Source organism: Momordica charantia (assembly GCF_013281855.1).
Source record: "Momordica charantia cultivar OHB3-1 chromosome 3 unlocalized genomic scaffold, Mcharantia_2.0 BLBB01000003.1, whole genome shotgun sequence".
Lineage (NCBI taxonomy): Eukaryota > Viridiplantae > Streptophyta > Magnoliopsida > Cucurbitales > Cucurbitaceae > Momordica > Momordica charantia.
Genome location: NW_028275161.1, coordinates 7,938,293 through 7,960,780, shown reverse-complemented (window position 1 = coordinate 7,960,780; position 22,488 = coordinate 7,938,293). Strand labels below are relative to the sequence as shown.

The 22,488-nt window shown below is 45.9% G+C and overlaps 1 protein-coding gene, 1 long non-coding RNA gene and 1 other non-coding gene across 3 annotated transcripts; 1 reads left to right on the top strand and 2 right to left on the bottom strand.

Moving 5' to 3' along the window:
* Positions 1 to 9,769: 9,769 nt before the first annotated feature.
* Positions 9,770 to 11,633, bottom strand: LOC148212290 (uncharacterized). Its single transcript, XR_015789903.1, has 3 exons — positions 11,102 to 11,633; positions 10,974 to 11,012; positions 9,770 to 9,990 (listed from the first exon to the last, which is right to left on the bottom strand). It is a non-coding gene; the product is annotated as an uncharacterized LOC148212290 (long non-coding RNA).
* Positions 11,634 to 13,258: 1,625 nt separating this feature from the next.
* Positions 13,259 to 13,873, top strand: LOC148212289 (uncharacterized). Its single transcript, XM_088122171.1, has one exon. It carries the CDS (start codon positions 13,259 to 13,261, stop codon positions 13,871 to 13,873), a length of 615 nt encoding a protein of 204 aa, XP_087978297.1.
* A 6,879-nt stretch (positions 13,874 to 20,752) lies between these two features.
* Positions 20,753 to 20,859, bottom strand: LOC148212288 (small nucleolar RNA R71). The gene has a single exon (XR_015790015.1). It is a non-coding gene; the product is annotated as a small nucleolar RNA R71 (small nucleolar RNA).
* Positions 20,860 to 22,488: the final 1,629 nt, after the last annotated feature.

The following is a 22,488-nucleotide window of genomic DNA, read 5'->3' as shown; positions in this document are numbered from 1 at the left end:
GCATAAGTCATCTTAGCTCGTCCCCCGCACACCCGCAAGCAAATGAGCAGGTGGAGGCAGGCAACAAGATCATCAAGCGAGGCATCAAACTTAGACTGGACTCCAAGAAAGGCAGGTGGGCCGAGGAGCTACCAGAGGTTCTATGGTCGTACCGAACCACCCAACGAGAGTCGACGGGTGAGACCCCGTTCTCCCTGGCCTTCGGCTCCGAAGCTGTAGTCCCGGTTGAGGTCGGCATGCCATCTGACAGAGTAGAGCATTACGAGCCTTCGACAAATGAGGAAGAGCTGCTCCTCAACCTCGACTTGTTGGAAGAAAGAAGAGCAATGGCCCAGCTACGCCTGGCGGAATATCAGGGCAGAATGGCCAGACATTACAATGCCCGCGTTCGACCCCGGGCCTTTCAGGTCGGACATCTGGTCTTAAGGAGGGTTCAAATGCATGTGGGTGCCCTTGATCCGGCCTGGGAGGGCCCATTTGAGATCAAGGGCATAGTCCGACCTAGGACATACGTATTGGCCGATCTGAAAGGAGATGTCCTCGCGCACCCGTGGAACGCGGAACACCTGAAGCGTTATTATCCTTGAAATGCCAAAAGGATTTTCAATGAATCTGTAACGACTGTTCCAAAAGCATTATGATCGGAATAAATGTGATGATTTAATTTCATGCTTCCGAGTTCGACCAGAAATTAAATGGGGGCCACGGACTCCCACGCGATCACATTCCAGCAGTTGGTTCAAATTCAATCCTCCGAAGCCTAAGGGTACGAGGTGCGATGCCAAAACCACTGACGAACTTAAAAACCACTGACGAACTTAAAATTCAAACCTTCAAGGCAAAGGGGCGATGTGGAAAGTTCAAAATGATCAAGCCTCCGAACTTGGGGGTACGAGGAACGATATGAAGAATAGCTACGGACTTGGGATTTTAGCCTTTTAACCTTTTTTAAGTTAAGGGTGAAATGTTAAAAATCCAGAGTTGGTGTAATGTATTGAACATTAAGAGATCCAAGCTCAAACTTACAACTATTTTAACTAAAGGCGCGACCTCAAAGGTAAGAGGTGCGAGGTGACATTGGCTGCAGTTCAAGAAAAAAGCAAAGAAAAGAGGTTGCCAACAACAAAGTAGAAACAAATGGGAGCCTCTTTATTGAATGAAGAGCAGAGCCAAGGCTTATAGACCTTGCAGCTCTGCCCTGACACTTACAAACAAAAAAGAAAAGGGAGGAAGAACAGCGAAAAGCCTCGTGAAGAGTGGCCGCCTAAGAGCCTGCTTGAAGAGCCCCCTCTTGAGTGGAGCCGACCTGGTCCTCTTCGGGATCGGAGTAGTCAGAGTCCAGATCTCTGACATACTGATCCACCAACGCTTGGGGGCCAGGGGTGCCGCCAGGCCCAGACGCCCACTTCTCGGCATACCTCATTTTCAGACCGCTGAGATCGATCTGAAGGTCGGGCATGTCGGAAGCAATGCCCTTCATGAGGAACTTGAAGCCCGCGTCAGAGAAGTCTTTGGCAAATCCATCGAAGTCAGGATGTTGCCTAAATGATTCCTCCAATAGGACTCCGTTGCTGAGCCGCTCCTTCGCCGTCTCCAGCTCGGCAGTCGCATGCTCCAGCTCCTTATCCTTCGCTTCAAGCGCCTGGAGCATGTCGTCCTTCTCTTTCAGGAGCTGGAACTTCTCCTTCTCCAAGCCACTGGTGATAGCGTGGGCAGCTCGGAGTTGGGCCTTGCGCCTGTCCTCTTCCTTCTTCAGCAGCTCGGCCTGAGACTCCACCTCGGCCTTCAAAGTCTCCACCTCAGAGTGAGCCTTCTGCAGCTCATCCTTCATGGTGGAGGAAGCAGCCTCCAAGGTAGCAGAGAACTCCTCTTTCTCCCTCGCTGGCAGAACTTCCCTCCTATCCAGCTCGGCCTTTATGGCCAGAGCCGATTGAATGGAAGCAACGAACGCCTGAGAAACGGTACAAGGAAAAAGTTAGACTGAACTACCTGTTGGGCGAAATTAAGCAAAAATGGGGACGCTAGTCTTACCTCGGCGGCGTAATCGATGGTTCTCTGCAGAACGGACCCAGGGTCGCTCACAAATTTGGACGCCCTCCTTAGGCAGCGGTCCAAACTTGCAGCTGAGATGCGGGACACCTGGTCCCTCACCCCGGAACTTGACGGCTCAATTCTGAACCGTGCTGTCACGTCGGACGTTCCGCCCATCCTGGCCGCAGGATCGTCCACCCGATCTGCGAAACTTGCAGGCAAGACCCTGCAAGCTCCAACCTCCGAGGGGGAGATCGCCTTCTTTTTCTTCCTTCTTCGCTTCAGAGGGGCTTCCTCCCTCACCTCCTCGCCCAAAGGCGGGGCGTCCGTCGCCTCGGTCTGGGCGTCCACCGCCTCGGTCTGATCCCTGGGGCGCTTCTCCCTCGAGGGGCCCCAGAAGACTCCAGCTCGATCACTAGGGCTGGATCATCCGAGGCAGGCCCTGCCACGGCAGGGGTGGCAGGTTTCGAACTTTGGGCGGCCTCAAGAGCATGGGCTCGGCCCTTGGACTTGTGCTTCACGCCGCTTGCAAATCCGCAAACCATGGCTGCGAAATAAAAGCAGGGGTCAACACAAGGTTAAAGGAAAAAGGGGGGAGGCAAGCTCGGCATACCAAGTTCAGAGTTCGGCCTTGAGGATTCAATGGGATGAACTGCAGGGTTGTAATCTAGCAGCCCGGACTCAAGCAGCAGCTCGTCGGTCACCAAGGTTCCGACCTTCCTACCCCTCGGAAAGCGCTCCTTGTAGTATTTCAGCGTGTCGAAGGAGGCTTGCGTAAGCTCGGGGACTGGTCGGATTGAAACTGCACGAAGATAAAATCCGAGTTAGACCTGAATAACAGAAGAAAATTGCTAAAAGCAAGAACTACTCCATACCTAGGTTCCCAAACCTAGTGGGGACGTCAAAGAAGGAACGACCTGACTCGTCTTTTGCGAGCCATTCCCCGGAAGCGTAGAACCACTTCCTCACCCATCCCTTGATGGAGGTCGGCCCTTTAACTATACCGCCTGCGCCTTTCCTTACGCACATATAGAACCGACCGAGCTTCTTAGCTATCCTTTTTGCTTCGAAGCACGCGAGGAGCTTGTCTACGTCCAAAAGCTCGGCCTCCTCACTATCCCGAGCTAGAGCTCGTAGCCAAAAAAGGATGGCCAAAGCGAAAATGACACCCCACCCATTGGGGGCCACTTGAGCCGGAGCCAACCCAGTCCGGAAGAGAAATTCTTGGACAAAAGGGTGAAGGGGAAGTCTGAGGCCGTACTCAAACATTTTGAAGTAGAGAGTGACCCATCCCTCTAGAGGATTGTCAGCTCTCTCCCCCTCCTCCGGAAGCCTGAGGAGAATGTTCTCAGGGATGACGAACCCCCTACGAAGGGATCCGAGGTAGTGCTCAGGTATCCTGGAAGGGTATTCCAAACCCTGACCTGAAGTGGAGGCGTCACTATCCTCCCCGTCATCGAAGAGTCTAAAGTTTTCTACCTCCTCGAGCTCGGACTCTAACCTACGAGCTAAGTCGGATCCTAAGTTGCTGCTAAAAGAGGACGAAATGGCAACTACGTTCGAAAGAGAGAGGGAAGAGACCGACCTACCAAGGGTTCGAGCTGCCTTTAGATCGAACTCCAAGAATTCAGGGAACGTAAGGTATGACCTGAAGGAGTGGGGGCATTTATAGCCCGTCGGAAGAATTTCCCAACCGTACACGTGTAATCAACGAGCGGTTAGGATCCTCCCTGAGATCCGAAGTGTCGGAATATTTGAATATTCCGACGATAAATCTTCTGCGACGGTTGTATTTTCCCACGAATAGGAAGTCGCCACGTGTCCAAAGCAAGTCGAATGAACTTCTCTGCCAGGTCGAGATCGGACCAGACAGAGAGGGGGCCAATGTTTGGGGAAGGGAGTACCCTGGACACGTGGAGGACCCCTATTGGTGCTCCAAGATGGCTCATGAGTCATGCCCAGCTCGGACCGCCGAGATGGCCGCCACTAACGTCGACAAATGCTAAGTATGAGGGCCGAGGTGAACCTGGCCCAGGTCTGACCTATCGGGGAGCTCGGTAGGGGCCGATGTGAGCAACTATCAGCGGCGTGATTATCGGGCGTAACCGTCGGTCCCGAGATTACCGGGTGTAACCGACGGTCCCGAGATTACCGAATGTAACCGTCGCGAGATTAGTGGGACTACCGCCCATAAGTAGAGGACCTCACTCCACGATCAGGTACGATGATTCTGGCCTCGAACTAAACTGGGAATCCGACCTATACTGACTTGATCGTCGGAGTGCTCACCTTTTTGTGCAGGTCCGCCCAAGCGTTCAGGTCGGTCCGGAGGCCGAGTTCGAGCTGCAATCTGGAACACACTGTTGTGCATATCCTTGCATAAACAAAACTTAAAAATGGTGTCATAATGGTAACAAAAACGGGACAGAGCGACATCATGGAACTCCTTCCTTACCTTTAGTTGAACGGTATTAATCTATCCAACTTGGAACATGTTTTCTTGGTTAATCCATCTACCAATTGATCGCTTGAAGGAACATATCAAACATGAAGTTCCTTTTTGATAACTTCGTCTCAGATTAAGTGCACATTGATTTTGGTTTTGGTCAATAGCGTTCGATTTTCATATACTGTTTTGATAACATTTCTTAAGGATCCCACACTGAAAAGAGAGGAAACCCAACAATGCTTTATAATAAACATGCACTACTCTTCTCATTGTCAATTGGTTTTGAGATGGAACCCCATAAATATTAATATGGTATCAGAGTTCAAAAGCTCAAACGAACAACTGGTCCAAACATGGGATCCGATATTAGCTACTTCTCTCTGGTTCAATTTTTATGTCTTATGGGTTCGATTTTCACAGGCAACATTGTTAAATTTTTTTTTTATTGTTTGGGTTCTGTTTATGCAAGGATATGCACAACAGTGTATTTCAGATTGTAGCTCGAACTCGGCCTCCGGACTGATCTGAATACTTGGGCGGACTTGCACAAAAAGGTGAGCACTCCGACGATCGAGTCAGTATAGGTCGGATTCCCAGCTTAGTTCGAGGTCAGAAATCATCGTACCTGATCGTGGAGTGAGGTCATCTACTTATGGGTGGTAGTCCCGCTAATCTCGCGACGGTTACACCCGGTAATCTCGGGATCGTCGGTTACACTCGGTAATCTCGGGACCGACGGTTACACCCGATAATCACGCCGCTGACAGTAGCTCACATCGGCCCCTACCGAGCTTCCCGGTAGGTCGGACCTCAGCCAGGTTCACCTCGGCCCTCATACTTAGCATCTGTCAACGCTAGTGGTGGTGATCTCGGCGGTCCGAGCTGGGCATGACTCATGAGTCATCTTGGAGCACCAATAGGGGTCCTTCACGTGTCCAGGGTATTATCTTCCCCAAACAGGTTCGATTTTCAAGAGTTTGGTTATATTTTATTAGTTGATAGTTTGCCGATAGTGGGGAGGAGCTTTGATTATCAGCAACAGTACTGCGAAAGTTTCGCGACATTGATTTTTACATTTCGCGGATGTACAACTAAATACTCATTGAGAAATTGTGGTTTTGAATAACAACTTTCTAGAGAGAATATTTGTTTATATGAGTATGGTATATGAGTACCCTTATACTAAAATATATACAAAGTCAACTTGTACATGAGTATGGTAAGAGCTATAGGCTCCTAAATTTGTCCGTAATTTTTTTATTTGATTTGTAATAATTTTCTTTAGCGATATCAACGGGGTGGGGTTGAGGAGTCACCCCATACCCGCCCCGTTGGGGATTTTTCCCCATCCCTACTCCCGTCCCCGAATATTGGGGGTAGAGATGGGACGTAGATTCCCGAATCGAGGATGGGTTCCCATGGGGAACCTGTCCAAGATTTTTTTATTTTTATTTTTTCTTTTTGAAAAAAAATTATAAATATTTTTATTCTTTAGAAAATATGAACTTTTCTTTATGGAAAATGTAAAATTTAATTAAATACAACTACAATATTTTAAAAATTTTTAAAAGTATTTATAAAAAATAATATATATTAATATTAGTATATATATACACACACACATATATAATAAAAATTAATAAAATATTTAATTAACTACAATATTTTAAAAAATTTTAAAAGTATTTATAAAAAATAATATATATTAATATTAGTATATATATATATACACGCACATATATAATAAAAATTAATAAAATATTAAATGGGGTGGGGACGGAGACGGGGCGGGGAGACCTCCCTCCATCCCCACCTCGTCCTCGTCGGGGACCCCGATTAGGATTCTTCGATCCGATCGGGTCGGGTACCCACGGGGATCGGATCCTGCGGGTTTTTTTGCCATCCCTAATTTTCTTGTAGAATTTTTGATAATATTTTATGGTAAATATTTTTCCTTTTGTGTTTTTCATCCCAATAAAAAAGGTATTTATTGATTTCCTTTTCAAAATCATATCTTTTTAAATAGAATAAAAAAAATAATAAAATCAAAAATATTTTTTTTTAATTATATGTCACTTTCCATGTTTTCTCAAAATAAAATCTTTTCAATAAAAATAAAATATAATCTTACCCACCTAAAAAAGATTTAAAATATTTGTTTTAAAATATTTGAGTAAAAATCAAAAGATTTAATAAATTCTTTAAAGTCCTGAGATTTAATTGATTGTGTGATTAATGAAAATATTTTTTCCCATTTGATTTAAACGTTTGATATTTTACTTAAATTATGGTTTTGAATTCAATATAAATGTGTTTTTGGTTTAAATCAAGAGTAGGTCAAGGGAATACATCATGCAAAAACCTACAATTTCTCCCAGTATTTGTTTCATCTTTGTCTCTTTTTCTCGGTCTATCTCCTTCTTTTTCATCCTCCAACTTTTTTTTCCCTTTGCTTTATCTTTTTCTCTCTATTGCTCTTTATTTTTAGTTTTTTTTCTTGTGATTCTTTCAAATTCATTTATCTTTTTTTCTTTCTCCTTGTTCGGGGATAAAATATCCAATTACCATGTGGACGACAGAAATTGGCAATCAAAAGAGATTGTTTTGGAGAGTTGTTTTGCAAAGCTCCTCCTCGGAACCTTCAGAGGAGGGAAGTTCATTACCCCTAATTATATCGCAACCTTGAAAGTATCCAAGTTCGATTTACTCGAACCCGACATATCCGACCTCAAAATTGACCAAGGTAACTGCCTGTCGTGACCCCTGTCGGGAGCTAAACCTATAAATAGAGGGCCTCATTTCACCGTTAGGTATCGATTTTTCTCCACGAACTTACTATTGAGTCCGAGCTACTTACTGACTTGATCGTCAGAGATTTTTCCCTCTTGTACAGGTCTTCCTAGTCTTTCAAGTCGGAGCTAGGACCGTCGAGGCAAAAAACAATTGTGCAAATTCTTGCATAAACATTTGGCGTCGTCTGTGGGAAAGACATTGTAGTTCATCCCAATAACCAAAAAAGTGATCCGAGAATGGTGCAGCAAGCGACCTCGGCTAATACGACAGAACGGAGAGGTTCGAATGCTGACAATGGCGTTTGGCGTGACCTCGACCACAGAGTAGTCGAGGAGCAAGTCCGATCAGGGTAAGAGGAGGATCTGCCACGAAGATCTACTCGCCATGCAAATCAGGAACTACCTCCCGTTCACCCAAGACCATTAAAGGCCAACCGAGGTCGAGGTGGGACCTCAAAAAAGACCTCCCGAAGGGCTGTCCCGGCCGCGGACCCTGATGCCCTGGCTACCCTTCAATGGGAGTTAGATGACATGCGCAATCGAGTGTGCACTATGGAGGAGATGTATGCCAAGATGACACGGGCCAACCGGACATGATCTCCCTCCAAGGTCCCAGGTGGGGATATCACGCCTGAAGATGGGGAGGACCAAGATCCACCCCTCCACCCTGATGATCGCGAGCCCATCGCCAATAACGAAGGGGTCGACTATAGCCTGCGAGATAATGATCCAGTAAGCACCTCGTTGATAAGAAGAAAACAGCCTCACGAGGTCTGGGGGTCTCTCCGTCCTGCTCCTAGGAGTACTCCAACTCCAACCTCAAGGCTCAATCGAAGTATAAGCCTTTGATGCCGGAGGCCGTGATTACCGGGGAAGAGTTCGATCTGATGAAGCACAGGTTCGACGAACAGGTCGAGGCACTCAAAGCTAAGTGTGAAAGGAAGGAGAACCCATTTGATGATGGCGAGATGGGCGAATTGCCATTCACTACGGATGTCTTGGAGGCCCCTATTCCTAAATAATTTAAAACGCCCGCGATGAAGTCTTACGATGAGTCCAAGGACCTAAAAGATTATGTGGCGGTCTTTGAAGGCCTCGTGGACTTCCAAGTGGCCTCAGACGCCATTAAGTGCCGAGCTTTCTAGATCGCTCTCATGGAGAGCGCTCGGCTTTCGTACCAAAGGCTGTCGGCAAGGTCGATCTCAACCTACAGCTAGCTGAGGAAGGAGTTCATCAGTCAATTCTCTTCTCGGCACTATGACAGGAAAACGGCCACTCATCTCGCCACCATCCGACAGAAAGAAGGCGAGACTTTAAGAGAATACGTGACCCGCTTCCAAGAGAAGCAGCTCAAGGTCGCACATTGCTCTGATGATTCGGCCATGTGTTACTTTCTCAGTGGTCTGGCCGACGAGACTTTGACAGTAAAACTGGGCGAGGAAGCACGATCTACCTTTCCTGAGGTCTTGTAGAAGGCTAAGAAGGTCATAGATGGGCAGGAGTTGTTCAGGACTAAGTTAGGCCGGTAAGACAAAAGGACCGACCAGATGAAGATGGGAGGCCAAGGAAAGGGGAAGTCTGACTCTAAGTCTAAGGATAAGGGGTCATCTTCCCAGGGACGATCTGATTATAGGAGATCCGACTCGGACTCCCACCGGAAGGGGCCTTATGAAAGGTACACCCCAACCACTATTCCAATCTCCAAGATTCTAACCAACATCGAGGAGAGCGGTCTGGAAAACACCTCAAGCGGCCCGATAAGCTTAGAGGAGACCCAGAGAAGCACAATAAGGACGGGTACTGTCGTTTTCATCGTGATCACGGTCATGATACCTCAAATTGCTGGGAGTTGAAGCGCCAGATTGAAGACTTGATCCAAGATGGCTACTTCAAGAAGTATGTTGGCAAGCCAGGCTCCGACTCGGCAGGTAAGAAAGAAGAGAGGAAGCATTCAAGAACGCCACCTCGGGGGATGACCGACTTGCGGTCATCAACACCATTTTTGGCGGTCCTAGTAGAGGCCAGTCCGGAAATAAAACAAAGGGGTTAGCTAGGGAAGCACGTCGAGAAGTCTGCAACATTCATGAGCAAAAACCGGCCTGCCCTGTCTCTTTCTCCGACTCCGATCTGGAATGGGTGCATTTGCCCCACAATGACGCTTTGGTGATCTCACAAATGATAGATTATGTCCAGGTCAGGAGGGTTCTGGTGGATGGGGGTGCCTCCGCCAACATTTTGTCTCTCACCACGTACCTAGCACTAGGATGGACCAGGGCTGTAACGACCCAGAATTTCCCACACACTCCTAGGTCACGTTAACTACCCAACTAATTAAACTTAGCCCCAAATACGTCCTCTCAACTCCCTATGCAAACAAATATATGAAATCAAATTCCAATTCGCATCAATTAAATGATAAATCAATCTCATAGAATATCATTCAACAACATTCGTGGACCACCTCACGAGGCAAGTCTAATATTCAAACTAGGCGAAACTCAATGAATGGAATCAAACTAAAATAGGCACCAATCCCGAAATGAAACTAACAACAAGGGGGAATCTCCCAATTATTCAAATACGAACAAAACGTTATTGGCCATAACATAAGGCCTTAACCAATGACTTAAGCTAAACATGGAGTAACTAAGCAGCCTATGGTCCTCGTTCGTCATGTCTCCTCCGTCCAATCACCATGGTCGCCCCCGAGTCCTTCACCTGAAACAATCATCGTAGAGGGGGGGGGGGTGAGTATATAAAATATACTCCGTAAGTAGCCCTCACCAACACACACACACATCATGCTCAATTATCTCAAGAAACAATCGTAGTCATGCCTCTCAACACATTATACATTTAAAAATAAACACATTCCATAAAATTTAGTGACAACCACAACCAGTAAACACGTTAACAACCAACCTCTAGTCTCCCTAACACCACAAGTACCTCCGCACTTATCTCAGCTATAGTAACTTCCCACGGTCATCTCCTTCGAATAGAGTCGGCCCCTAACCATTTATACCCAGAGCCCCGACATTGCTGCACCGGCCCTCGACCATTTATAACCGAGGCCCCGATGACTTCACCATCTATTGGCCCTTGACCTTTTATACCCAAGGCCCCAATAGTCTTCCTTCCAAAGGACTCCTCGTATCGACCCTCGACCATTTATACCCGAGGCCTCGATACTCCATTAGTGACGTATCAGCCCTCGACCATTTATACCCGAGGCCCTGACACTAACACATTCATTTCCTCCAAGAATCCAACTCACACCAGAGTATTACTGTACACTTTCTTAAGCCACCACCCCTGCATCTTTCAACCCACAAATAGAATTCAGCATGCCTCCACAACATAGACAACTTTCTAATAGTGAGAAAATAACCCAATCATGCTTAATATCCAACATCATTATTTAACAAGCATTATCAAGTATAATAACTCACAAAACACGCCGAACAATTCATGCATACCCAGGCAACCAACATTACCACAACAATACTCAACAGTTTAGCAAGCAGAAATCTCACCATTTCATCGACAAACATCCAACACAACTCCAAGTATATCGATTAACATAACGAGAATTATTTAGCACAATGACATAAAAGAATTTGCATAAATCGCTACAAAATCAGCACGTTAGAAACCATTTTGCATACATTAACGCACGCACACGGCCCTTGTCTACTTACACACAACCGCGCCCTTAAGTTTTTGCGTCGACCTCTCACCTAGACACACCAAAACAGAAAATACAGCACGTTACGTACGCTATTTAGCCTTCGAAATCAACTCTAAAAGGGTTCAAACGATGCATTACCACCAAAACCGACTTCGTATAGATGTGGGTCACCTAAATCTAGCTCGCCAAGGTGTGGGTAGCCTAAATCGAGCTTCGAACGGATGTGGGTCACCACCAACCGTCCTAAACACCGCTGTAACGCACAGATCTCGCCGGTTCGCCGCTGTAACAACCCGTTCGCCGTGCGCCGCCACAGATCTGACCCGTCGCCGTGTGCCGCCGCGAGGAGGAGCGGTGCTGGTTCGTTGTAGACCGCCGGGGAATGCGCCGCCGTTGCTGGGTATCGCCGAATCTGCTGCAGAACCCGCGCCTCTCGTCGGACTTGCCGTTCGAGGAGGAGCGCCGCAGCTTTGCACGCAGAAACGCTGAAGAACGTGTCGCACAGCCCGCTGGAAGTCTCCGGAACCGAAGATGACGCTGTCGGAGCCGGGTCGCTGTCGAAGTCGCTTCACGTCGATTTGTGTCGCGCCGCCGCCGCCGTGTGTGTCATCGTTCCGTTCGGAGTGGGCCGAATGTGCTGCCGAAAACTCAGAGATGGGGGCGACGGGATTGGAAAAAAATGAAGAAGAAATCGGGGGGGGGGGGGGGGGGGGCTGGGGTAGAAGAAAGAAGAGGAAGAAAGAAAAGGGTTTGGCTAGGGTTTTATTTTTCCTTTGTTTTGTTTTAAAACCAAATTACCTCAATGGAGGCCCAACAAAACCAAGCCCAAGAGAAAAGGAGTCTATTCCCCTTAAAATATGACCCAACGTACGGAGTCCGGTAATTATTACTTTAAATTGGAGTTTAGAGCCCGATAATAAAGATAAATTTAATTATCAATCAATTTAAAACAATTAAATGAAAAAAAATCTTCTGATTCAAGACTAACTAACCTGAGGGACTCGGGGCGTTACAAGGGCATAGCTTGAGAAGAGCCCAACCCCTTTAGTGGGATTTGCAGGTGAGTCTGTCACCCCGGAGGGCTGCGTTGATCTTCCCATCACCATTGTCCAAGGTGACACTCAAGTCACCCAAATGGCCGAGTTTGTGGTGGTAGATGGTAGGTCGGCCTACAACGCCATATTTGGACGACCCATCATCCATTCACTACATGTCATCCCATTGACTCTGCACCAGGTCATGCAGTACTCTTCAGTTAATGGGGTTGGCATAGTCTGAGGAGAGTAGAAAACGTCCCGTGAGTGCTATACATCGGCACTAAAGGGATCAGCAGTTTGTGCCCAGGAAGAGGCGAGAAAACTTTCTGGACCGGCAGTTCAAGCTTCCGGGGACGAACTGCCCAAGGCCGTTCAACGTGAGGTAGCTGTGCCTACTGAAGAACTGGAGCTTGTCCCCCTACTCAACTCGGATGAATAGGTGAGCATAGGCACCAAGCCGGGGGCCGCGGACAGAGAAGAACTCATCTCTTTCCTCAGGGCGAACTCTACGAGGACATGCTGGCATCGATCCAAAAATAATGGTTCACCGCCTCAACATTGACCCATCATTCCGTCCTGTTAAGCAAAAAAGAAGACCTGTAAATAGAGAGAGGAGTGATGTAATTGTTGAAGAAGTGAACAAGCTTTTAAAAGCAGAATACATAAAAGAAATTTTGTATCCCGAGTGGCTCTCTAACATTGTCCTAGTTAAAAAATGTAACGGAAAATGGAGAATGTTCGTAGATTTCACCAATCTTAATAAGACATGTCCAAAAGATTATTTTCCACTTCTGAGGATCGACCAGCTTGTGGGCGCAACGGCCGGGCACGAGCTGCTCACGTTTATAGACGCCTACTCAGGGTATAACCAAATAAAGATGCATGAGCCAGATCAAGCCCACACTGCTTTCATAACCGATCGGGGTTTGTATTGTTACAAGGTCATGCCCTTCGGTCTAAAGAACGCGGGGGTAACATATCAAAGGATGGTAAATAAGATGTTCGCCGCCCAGATCGGACGCAACATGGAAGTCTATGTGGATGATATGCTGGTTAAGAGCAAGCAGTCCAAATCGCACCTGGCCGACTTGACCGAGACCTTTGAGGTACTTCCGAAATATCAGATGAAGTTGAATCCTGCCAAATGTGCTTTTGAAGTTTCATCTTCCAAGCTCATACCGTGACCGTACTCACCAACTTGCCTTTGAAGCAAATTTTCCACAAGCCAGAAACGTCTGGGTGATTGATGAAATGGGCGATGGAACTAAGTGAGTATGACATCCAGTTCGAGCCCCGAACGGCTATGAAAGGACAAGTCGTTGCAGACTTCATATCCGAGCTCACTCTTCCAACTCAAACCTCCACGCACGACCAGTCGTGGATCATGTACATGGACGGATCCTCTAATGAGAAAGGATGTGGAACATGTGTGCTTCTCCTTGCCCCGGATGACATGCGTTTTGAGTACGCCCTGCGCTTCAACTTTCATACCTCAAACAATGAGGCCGAGTACAAAGCCCTGTTGGGCGGTCTGTGCATGGCAAGAAGGCTGGGGGTCACCCACCTCCTAATTTTTAGCGATTCACAGCTAATAGTGAATGAAATCAAGGAAGAATACCAAGCGAGAAACTCTCGAATGGAGAAATATCAGGGAAAGGTCAGGTCGCACCTCACCTATTTCCAAACCTATGAAATAAATCGGATTCTGAGGTCGCAGAACTCCAATGCCGATGCGTTGGCCAAGTTAGCATCAACATACGAGATCGATCTAGCAAGGTCGGTCCCAGTGGAGATTTTGGATAATCCGTCTATTTTAGAACCGGATGTGATGGAGATCGACTCCCAACCTCCGTCATGGATGGATCCGATTTAGAGCTTCCTAGAAGGTAACATCCCCGTAGACCTGAAGGAAGCCAAAAAAATGGAGAGGGAAGTAGCTCGGTACCTGCTTCGAGATGGAGCAATGCACCGGCGCGGGTTTTCTTTACCCCTCCTTAAGTGCATCTCTAGAGAAGATGGAAGTTATGTCCTTAGAGAAATACACGAGAGAGTTTGTGGCAATCACTCAGGGGCAGGTTTTTATCGGCCAAAATCATTTAGCAAGGTTGTTACTGGTCTACAATCGACCTGGAAGCGAAGGAGTTCGTAAAGGCATGTGATAATTGTCAACGCTTCGCAAGTGTCATCCACCAACTTCCAGAGCTGCTGACTTCGATCTCGGCACCCTGGCCCTTTGCATAATGGGGAGTTGACCTTATCGGACCTTTCCCATTGGGCAAGGGGCAGTCTAAGTACGCAGTCGTTGCAGTAGATTACTTCACCAAGTGGGCCGAAGTCGAAGCACTCTCGACAATTACGGAAACTAGGGTCACAAGCTTTATTTGGACAAATATTGTGTGCCGCTTCGGCATACCTAATGCCATCGTGACAGACAATGGCAAGCAATTTAACAACGCCAAGTTCAAAGACTTTTGCCGCAAGCTCGGAATTAGTCATCTCTGCTCGTCCCCGGCTCATCCCAAGGCCGACAGACAAGTAGAAGCGATAAACAATATTATTAAGCGCAGACTTAAGTTACAGCTCGACGCAAGGAAATGACGGTGGGCGAAGGAGCTACTGAAGTACTCTGGTCCACCGAACTACATCCCGAGAGTCAACTGGCGAAACCCCATTCGCTATTGCATTAGGCTCCAAGGCCATCGTGCCCGTCGAGATCGGTATGCCGAACAAAAGGGTTGAGTACTATGAACAGGTGAGGAATGAAGAGGAGTTGCTCTTGAACCTAGACCTCGTCGATGAGAAAAGGGAGATGGCCGAGTTACGCTTGGCCGAGTATCAAAACTGAATGGCTAGACACTATAACTCGAGAGTCCGACCTCGAAGTTTCCAGGTCAGACATCTGGTCCTTCGGAAGGTGCAGAAGCACGTCGAGGTGTTGGAACCGAGCTGGGAGAGGCCATTCGAAATCAAGGGCATCGTCCGACCTGGAACTTACATGCTTGCCGACCTCGAAGGAAAATTACTATCACATCCATGGAATGCAGAGCACTTGAAGAGATATTACCCTTGAAATGTTGAAATGGTCCAAGGAATGAGCTGTACTTGTAAAAATTTTAAAGGGTTAGTCCTAATAAAGGACTCCGTATAATTTGATTTCATGTCCCTTAAAGATTAATATCGATATGAAATTAAATGGGAGCCAGGGGTGGGAATTAAAACTTAATGAGACTCAAAGCCTTTAAAAAGGGACTTACGAGTCCGAAGTAAGACGCGAACTAAAGTAGGTCATTAAGACTTTAAATTTTCGTTATTAAGAAAGTGCCTGAACCTCAAAAGGCTTGCAAACACGAAATGGATAATACAGTCAGAAATGGATTCAAAACAAAATTGAGTATAGTATTACCGAACTGAAGTGTGGTCGAGGTGTATAGGCCTCGCAACCAATTACAAAAATAGAAAGCCAAATAAAAGCAAACAACAAGAAAGACCGAGAAAGGGGAGAGGCTTCAACTGCTTCCGAGGTGTGATCCGAGCTCTCCCTAGGACTCAAGGATATCAACCTCCTGGGAGTCTGTCCCCCCAGCTTCTTGGGAGGAGTTGGCACCGGCAGCAGAATGAAGGGCTCCAGTAACATCCTGGGAAGAAGAGTCCTCGTCCTCTTCTTCGTCGAGCTCGGCATCGGATTCGAGCTCCTTGAGACCTTGATCAACACGGTGCCGGGGGCCAGGGGTCCCATTGGGACCCGAAGCCCATTTATCTGCATATCGCAGCTTGATGGGTGCGAGGTCGATCTCGAGAGCCACTTCTTGGACTCCCTTCATCAAGAACTTGAAGCCAGCATCGCTGAAGTCTTTAGCGAACCCATCGAAGTCAGGATGTTGACTCGGATAGCTCAAGCTTGGCCCTCAACTTTGCCATCTCGGCGTCTCGAGCCTTCAGCTTGCCTCCAGGTCATCTCGGAGATGTTCTAGGTCGTCGTTCTACTTCATCAATGCGAACTTCTCTTTCTCCAGGCACTTAGCCACGGCGTGCGCACCTTACAAGTTCTCTAAATGACGGGCCGCCTCTGCTTGGGCACTTCTGAGCTCGGCCTTGTCGGCATCAGAAGTAGATTTCCATGCCTGGGCCTCAGCCCGAGCTTCTTTGAGTTCCCCCTCCAACTGCGGTCAAAGCAGGACCCGGAGATCTCCATGGATCTCTCCCTCACCCCAGCACTGGACGATTCGATCTTGAATCTCATCTCACGGTCGGAGGTACCACCTATCTTGGCCTCAAGATCATCAACCAGGTTCCCAAAAGGGCTGACCCGCCTGCCAGCACCCACCTCCCTCACTTCTCCCCCAGAGTGGCGGGTCTTCTTCTTCTTCTTTTTTGACTTCTTGGGAGAGGCCTTCTCCTTGATCTCCCTAAGGGGAGAGACCTCGAGGATCTCCTGATCCTGAGAAGTCCCAACTGCGACTGCCCCCTGAGATGGAGCAGTTGTAAGGCCAGCATCGGCCATCTCGACCTCTAAGTCTGCCACTAGGGGGCTAGACGCCTCTGTGATCTTGGTAGCTTTTTTAGCGCCGGGGCGCTTGTGCTTCACACTTTGAGAAAATCTGCAAACCATCGCTGCAAAAGGAAAACAGTCGTGAGTAAGAACCAATGGACGTGAAAAGCGTCTTATAAAGAACATTGAGCAAAGGCAACTTACCTAGTTCGGAGTTCTGTCTCTGAGCTTCAGGCGGAGATAAGCGAGGGTTGTAGTCAAGTAGCCCCGACGTAAGTAGGGGCTTATCTATTATGAGGGTGCCGATCTGCTTGCCACTCTTGAATCGCTCTTTGAAATATTTCAAAGCGTTGAAGGTCGGCTCGGAGAGTTGATGAATCGGCCGAATAACAACTGAAAATGATAGGGACAAAAGTCAGACCATGAAGAAAGGAAACCAAAAGCAACAGAAGACTCCACCATTTACCTAAGTTCCCGAACCTATAGGGGACGTTGTGGAAAGGTAGGTCGAACTCGTTCTTGGCCAGCCACGATTCGGAGGCGAAGAACCACTTCCCCACCCACTTCTTTATGGAAGTCGACCCTTTCAAAATGCCTCATGTGCCCTTCCTAGCGTACCAATAGTACCTCCCTACCTTCTAGAAATTCGTTTAACCTCAAAGCAAGCTAAAAGTTGATCAACTCCGAGGAGGTCAAGGTCGTCTACTTCCTTACATCTAAGCCAAAATAACACGGCGAAACCAAAGACTACACTCCATTCGTTGGGGGCCACTTGCGCAGGAGCTAGTCCAGTTCGGAACAGAAACTCCTGCACTAAGGGATGGACTGGTAGGCGGAACCTGTACTCGAACATTTTCAGGTAAAGGGTTAAGCACCTATCTGGAGGATTGTCGGCTCTCTCACCTTCCTTGGGGAGCCTAAAGACGATGTCAACCGGAATACTATACCTCCTACGAAGAGGGCCGAGGTAGTTCTCAGGCATCTGAGAAGGGTATTCTAAGCTTTGGCCCGAGGTGGAGGTGTCACTATCATCCCCTTCGTCATCAGAGAATCTAAAATTTTCTATTTCCTCCTCCTCAAGTTCAGAATCTAACTTACTGGCGAACTCTTCTACGGAATCGGCCTTCTTGGGCGAAGAGTCCCGATTCCGAGCTAGGTCACTAGGTGGGCTACTAAAAGAAGACGAACTAGAGAACTCCGACATGACTCGAAAAGTAAAAGGAGAAAATAAGAGAAAAAAATCCAAAAGAACGAGACTGACCTAGAGTAAGAATTCCGATCTGATCAGGTCGGACTCCAAGATTTCATATACCATAAAAAGTGGAAATAGAACCTTGTGGGTATTTATAGTAACCCAAAGGTTAATCTCAACTGCACATGTGTCCGAAAACGGACGTCACAGATCGAAAGAATTCTGAATGTCTTGAGTACTCGAGTACGCGCCGAACGCCGGTTCCACATTCGAGATCCTCCAATGGCACAATTAATAAATTGAATGCTCGAGTCACCACGTGGATTGATCTCTTCGAAATAAATAATAAAACTTCTCTGCTAGGTTGAGATTGAACACGGCAGAGAGGAGGGTGATGTTCGAGGATAAAATATCCAATTGCCACGTGGAGGACAGAAATTGGCAATCGGAAGAGATTGTTTTGGAGAGTTGATTTGCAAAGCTCCTTACTGACTTGAGCATCAGAGATTTTGCCCTCTAGTGCAGGTCTTCCTAGTCTTTCAGGTCGAAGGTAGGACTGGGTTCGAGGCAAAAAATCGTTGTGCAAATTCTTGCATAAACACTCCTCTCTCTTGGTTCCCTCTCTTCTTCTCTTCCATTCACCATAGCTCCATCTTCCATTCAGCACCTTTTTGCCCCGGCATTCCCCTGCGACCTGGCTGCTGATTACACTTGTTTACATGCGTAAAAAGAAGGTTTTAGATGCTGTTTTTACTATGTTTCAGCTTTGTTTCGGATTTTTCTCGGTCGTTTGAGTTCCAATTCATGAAAAATTCATATATTATGGTTTGTGGTTGGCTTATATTGTATTTATGACATTTTAGGACCATTCGGGAGTGCAAATTAATCAAAAGAAGCAAAAAGACGGAAAAACCTACATGAGAGGCGCCAGGCGCCTGCGTGCCTGCCGAAAAACTGGTTTTCTTCCAACTTTGCCCTTAATGAAACGCGTCTTCCAATGCGTTTTGGTGGTTCCAACCGATGCATACGTGTAGAAGAAGTGTTCCACTATCAGTTTGAGCACGATTTGGTGAGTCAAAAGAGTTGGAACTGGGTGATTCACCATCATTTTAGGACCTACCTAACCACGTCTGCACAGCTATAAATTCCAGCAACTTCTCCACCAAATGCATCAATCCTTGCTTCCTTCTCTTGATAACTTTTAGTGTTTCTTTGTTGCTTTCTAAGTACTTTTGAGTTGCTTTCATTAGTTGCTTTTGGTTTTTAAATCCCGAGCACTTTACATTCCTTTATTGAGCTTTGTTTTGTTTCGATTTGTACTTAGTTATTTTCTACTTATTCAAATATATAAAAATCCAGCACTTTGCTTATCTTCCCTTTGCCTTTACTTTATTTTTAGTTAAGAGAGTTGTGTTTTTGGAGGAAAGAGCACGTGACACTCCCCCTTTCTTGAAAGAGAAGGGCGAAGCTCTCAATCCCGATAAAAACTCTCCGTTAGTTAACTTTTGTTTTTCACACATGCATTCCAATTTCAACCATTTTACTTGCTGTATATTCTTCAAGATGTCTTTCTAAATTCCCGTCTCTAGCCTGGGGTTATGGATAGTTAGCCTTTTATTTCTAAAAAGGGTTGCTAAGAAGTAGTGTTTTTGCTTTCCATTCATTGCTCAACATGTTTTCCCAAATAGTTAGGATTTAGAGAAGGCCACTGTAAGTCTTAACAAGTCAATACTGAAAAGGTTGCTTATTTGCATTGTTGAGTGGTTAAACCAAGGAGAGGAGCGCCTTAGACATAAGGGTTCCGCTTAAGTAGCCTAGACATAGGACCTTAACCCGAGGTTGCGACTATTTCCATCCTAAAACTAAGATATCTCTCATAATAGACATATTAGGGAATGTCTTAGGACTTTGAACTTGCTTAGACATAAGTCAAGTGAAAAGCGTAGTCGTTGGTTCCTAAAGTAAAATGCATATCGTCCTTAGCATATCCTTGATTCTTTGTTGGCTAACTTGAAGTAATTCGGGCTAGGTTTTATCATTATAAGTCCAAATCCCAAATCCAAAACCATTATTTGTGACCACTTCCCATTTTACAAGAATCACTCATTTCAACATTCACTATTCTTTAAGACTTTAGAGTTTGGAAATTATTTAGAAGTCCTTGAGGATCGATACTTGGATACTCCATCCATTTTATATTACTCTGACAGGTGTGCGCTTGCATCTATATAATTGTTACCACGCTTAGTGCGTGCGTTCAGCATAACGCCCAGTCAAGTTTTTGGCGCCGTTGCCGGGGACTTTAATTTTAAAAATTATTTTCAAATTCTTTTAGTTTTTATTTTTGTGAATTGTTGTTGGGTGTAGTTTCCATCCACCGTTTTTGTTCTATATTTTTGGTCGTTTATCTCACAAGGGTAAGTTAAAGTGCATGAGCACAAGATCTTTTCTTCTACCCCTTGACCCTGAGATTGAGCGGACCCTTCGAAAAACTCGAAAGGAGCAAAGACTTCGAAAACAACTAGAAAAGCAAAAAGAGAGAGAAGGTGAAATCAGTCCTGAAAGTGAGGTAGAGAGTACGAGCACATCAATGACAGATATTCCACCTCGTGATCCGGTTGATCCACCTGCTGTTAACGGTAATATGAGGGATCATGCAAGAAATGATGAATTCAACCATATTCAGATGGCGGACAACAGAGACGTGGCAATGCGAGAATATGCCGCCACGGCTTTTCAGAACTTTGATTCAGGGATAGTCAACCCTATTCCAGCCCACGCAAACTTTGAGCTTAAACCAATGATGTTCCAAATGTTGCAGACAATTGGACATTTTGGAGGGCAGGAACATGAGGATCCACATGATCATCTGAAATCATTCATTCAAATTGCAAATGCATTTCAATTACCTGGTATAACAGACGATGCTCTTAGACTAACACTTTTTTCCATTTTCTTTGGAGGACCAAGCTAGAGCATGGCTCAATGCATTTCCACCGGGATCCATCACCACATGGGGGTCGTTAGTGGAGAAGTTCTTAACAAAATTCTTCCCACCTACTCGCCACGCTGATATCAGAGAGGAGATCATCTCCTTTAGACAGTACGATCGTGAACCTGTTCACGAGGTGTGGGAAAGATTTAAAGAACTAATCAGGAAATGTCCGAACCATGGTTTGCCGGCATGCATCCAGATAGAACATTTCTTTAGAGGTTTAGATCATCCTACTAAGATGATGCTAAACAATGCTGCAAACGGAGCCTTTACAAAGAAGACATTCAACGAGATAGTTGACATCCTAAATGACTTAGCTTCACACAACGAACTATGGTGTTCGCAAAGATCTAGGGCAGCACTAAAGAAGCAAGATCCAGCTGGAGTTTTGGCTCTTGACATTGCGACCTCGATGCAAAAAGAGATGGTTACAATGAACCAGAGGCTAAAAGAGATGGCGTTGGGAATAAAAAATCCATTAGCCGCACCGATACAACATGTGCAGTCAGATTTTTGCACTCCTGCCCCTGTTTGCCAAGTCAACGATCTCATTTGTTCATTTTGCAGTGAAAACCATATTTATGATAATTGTCCACATATCCCTGCTTCCGTTTTTTATGTAGGACATGGGAACAATAGGAACTTTAACCCATATTCGAACACCTACAACCCAGGTTGGAGGCACCACCCTAATTTCTCATGGGGAGGTCAAGGAGGTTCGAGCGGTTTTAATCAAGGGCAGAGCCAGCAGAACAAGCAGCCCTATGTTCCACCTACACAGCAATACATCCCGCCGCCGCAACAGCAGTACAATCAGAGAACACAGACTCCACCAGTTAAAAATAACAACTCAAATCTTGAGAATATGATGAAGGAGTACATGGCCCGAACCGACGCAGTGATACAATCCCAAGCGGCATCAATGAGGAATTTCGAGACCCAATTGGGACAGCTCGCCAATGAATTGAAGAATAGACCACAAGGTTCTTTCCAGGCCATACTGAATTACCAAAACGAGAAGGGAAAGAACAGTGCAAAGTTGTCACCTTTAGGAGTGGACTGGCATATGATGGACCAACAACACCAACTGTAAAGATACCAGAAAATTCAACAACACCAAAAAAAGAAAATATTAGAAAAGGTAATGAGGACACCCCGAGTGTTCCTCCACAGGTACAACCTTCTTTTACCCCTACTCCCACGTTTCCACAAAGATTAGTTAAGAAAAATAATGATTCCCAGTTTAGAAAATTTTTAGATATTTTAAAACAATTGCATATAAATATACCATTAGTAGATGCTCTAGAAGAGATGCCAAATTATGCTAAGTTTTTGAAAGATATAGTTTCTAGGAAGAAAAAGATAGGAGAGCATGAACTGGTAGCCAATTCTAGGTTCTAGGTTCAAGAAGGTGATCTGGTTTTGTTATTCAATTCTAGGTTGAAACTTTTTCCTAGGAAACTTAAGTATAGATGGTCTGGTCCCTTTAAAATTTTTAAAGTTTACCCATATGGGGCAGTGGATCTAGTTGACTCTAAGGGAAGTATTTTTAAAGTAAATAGGCAGAGACTTAAGCTGTATTTTGGAGAACCAGTGGATAGAGGAAAAACCTCTATTCAACTTTCAGGTCAATAAATGTTTGCGAAAAATGTTTTTCCTTCTTATCTGTTTTTGAAAGAACAAAAGTAAAGGAAGGAAGTCTTTGTATCTTGTATTTTCTTTTTGTTTAATTATAAAAAGTTTTTCTTATTAAGAGAATGTTGTTGAAAACGTTGAAAAAACAAAAAGAAAGAAAGAAAAAAAAACGTTGAA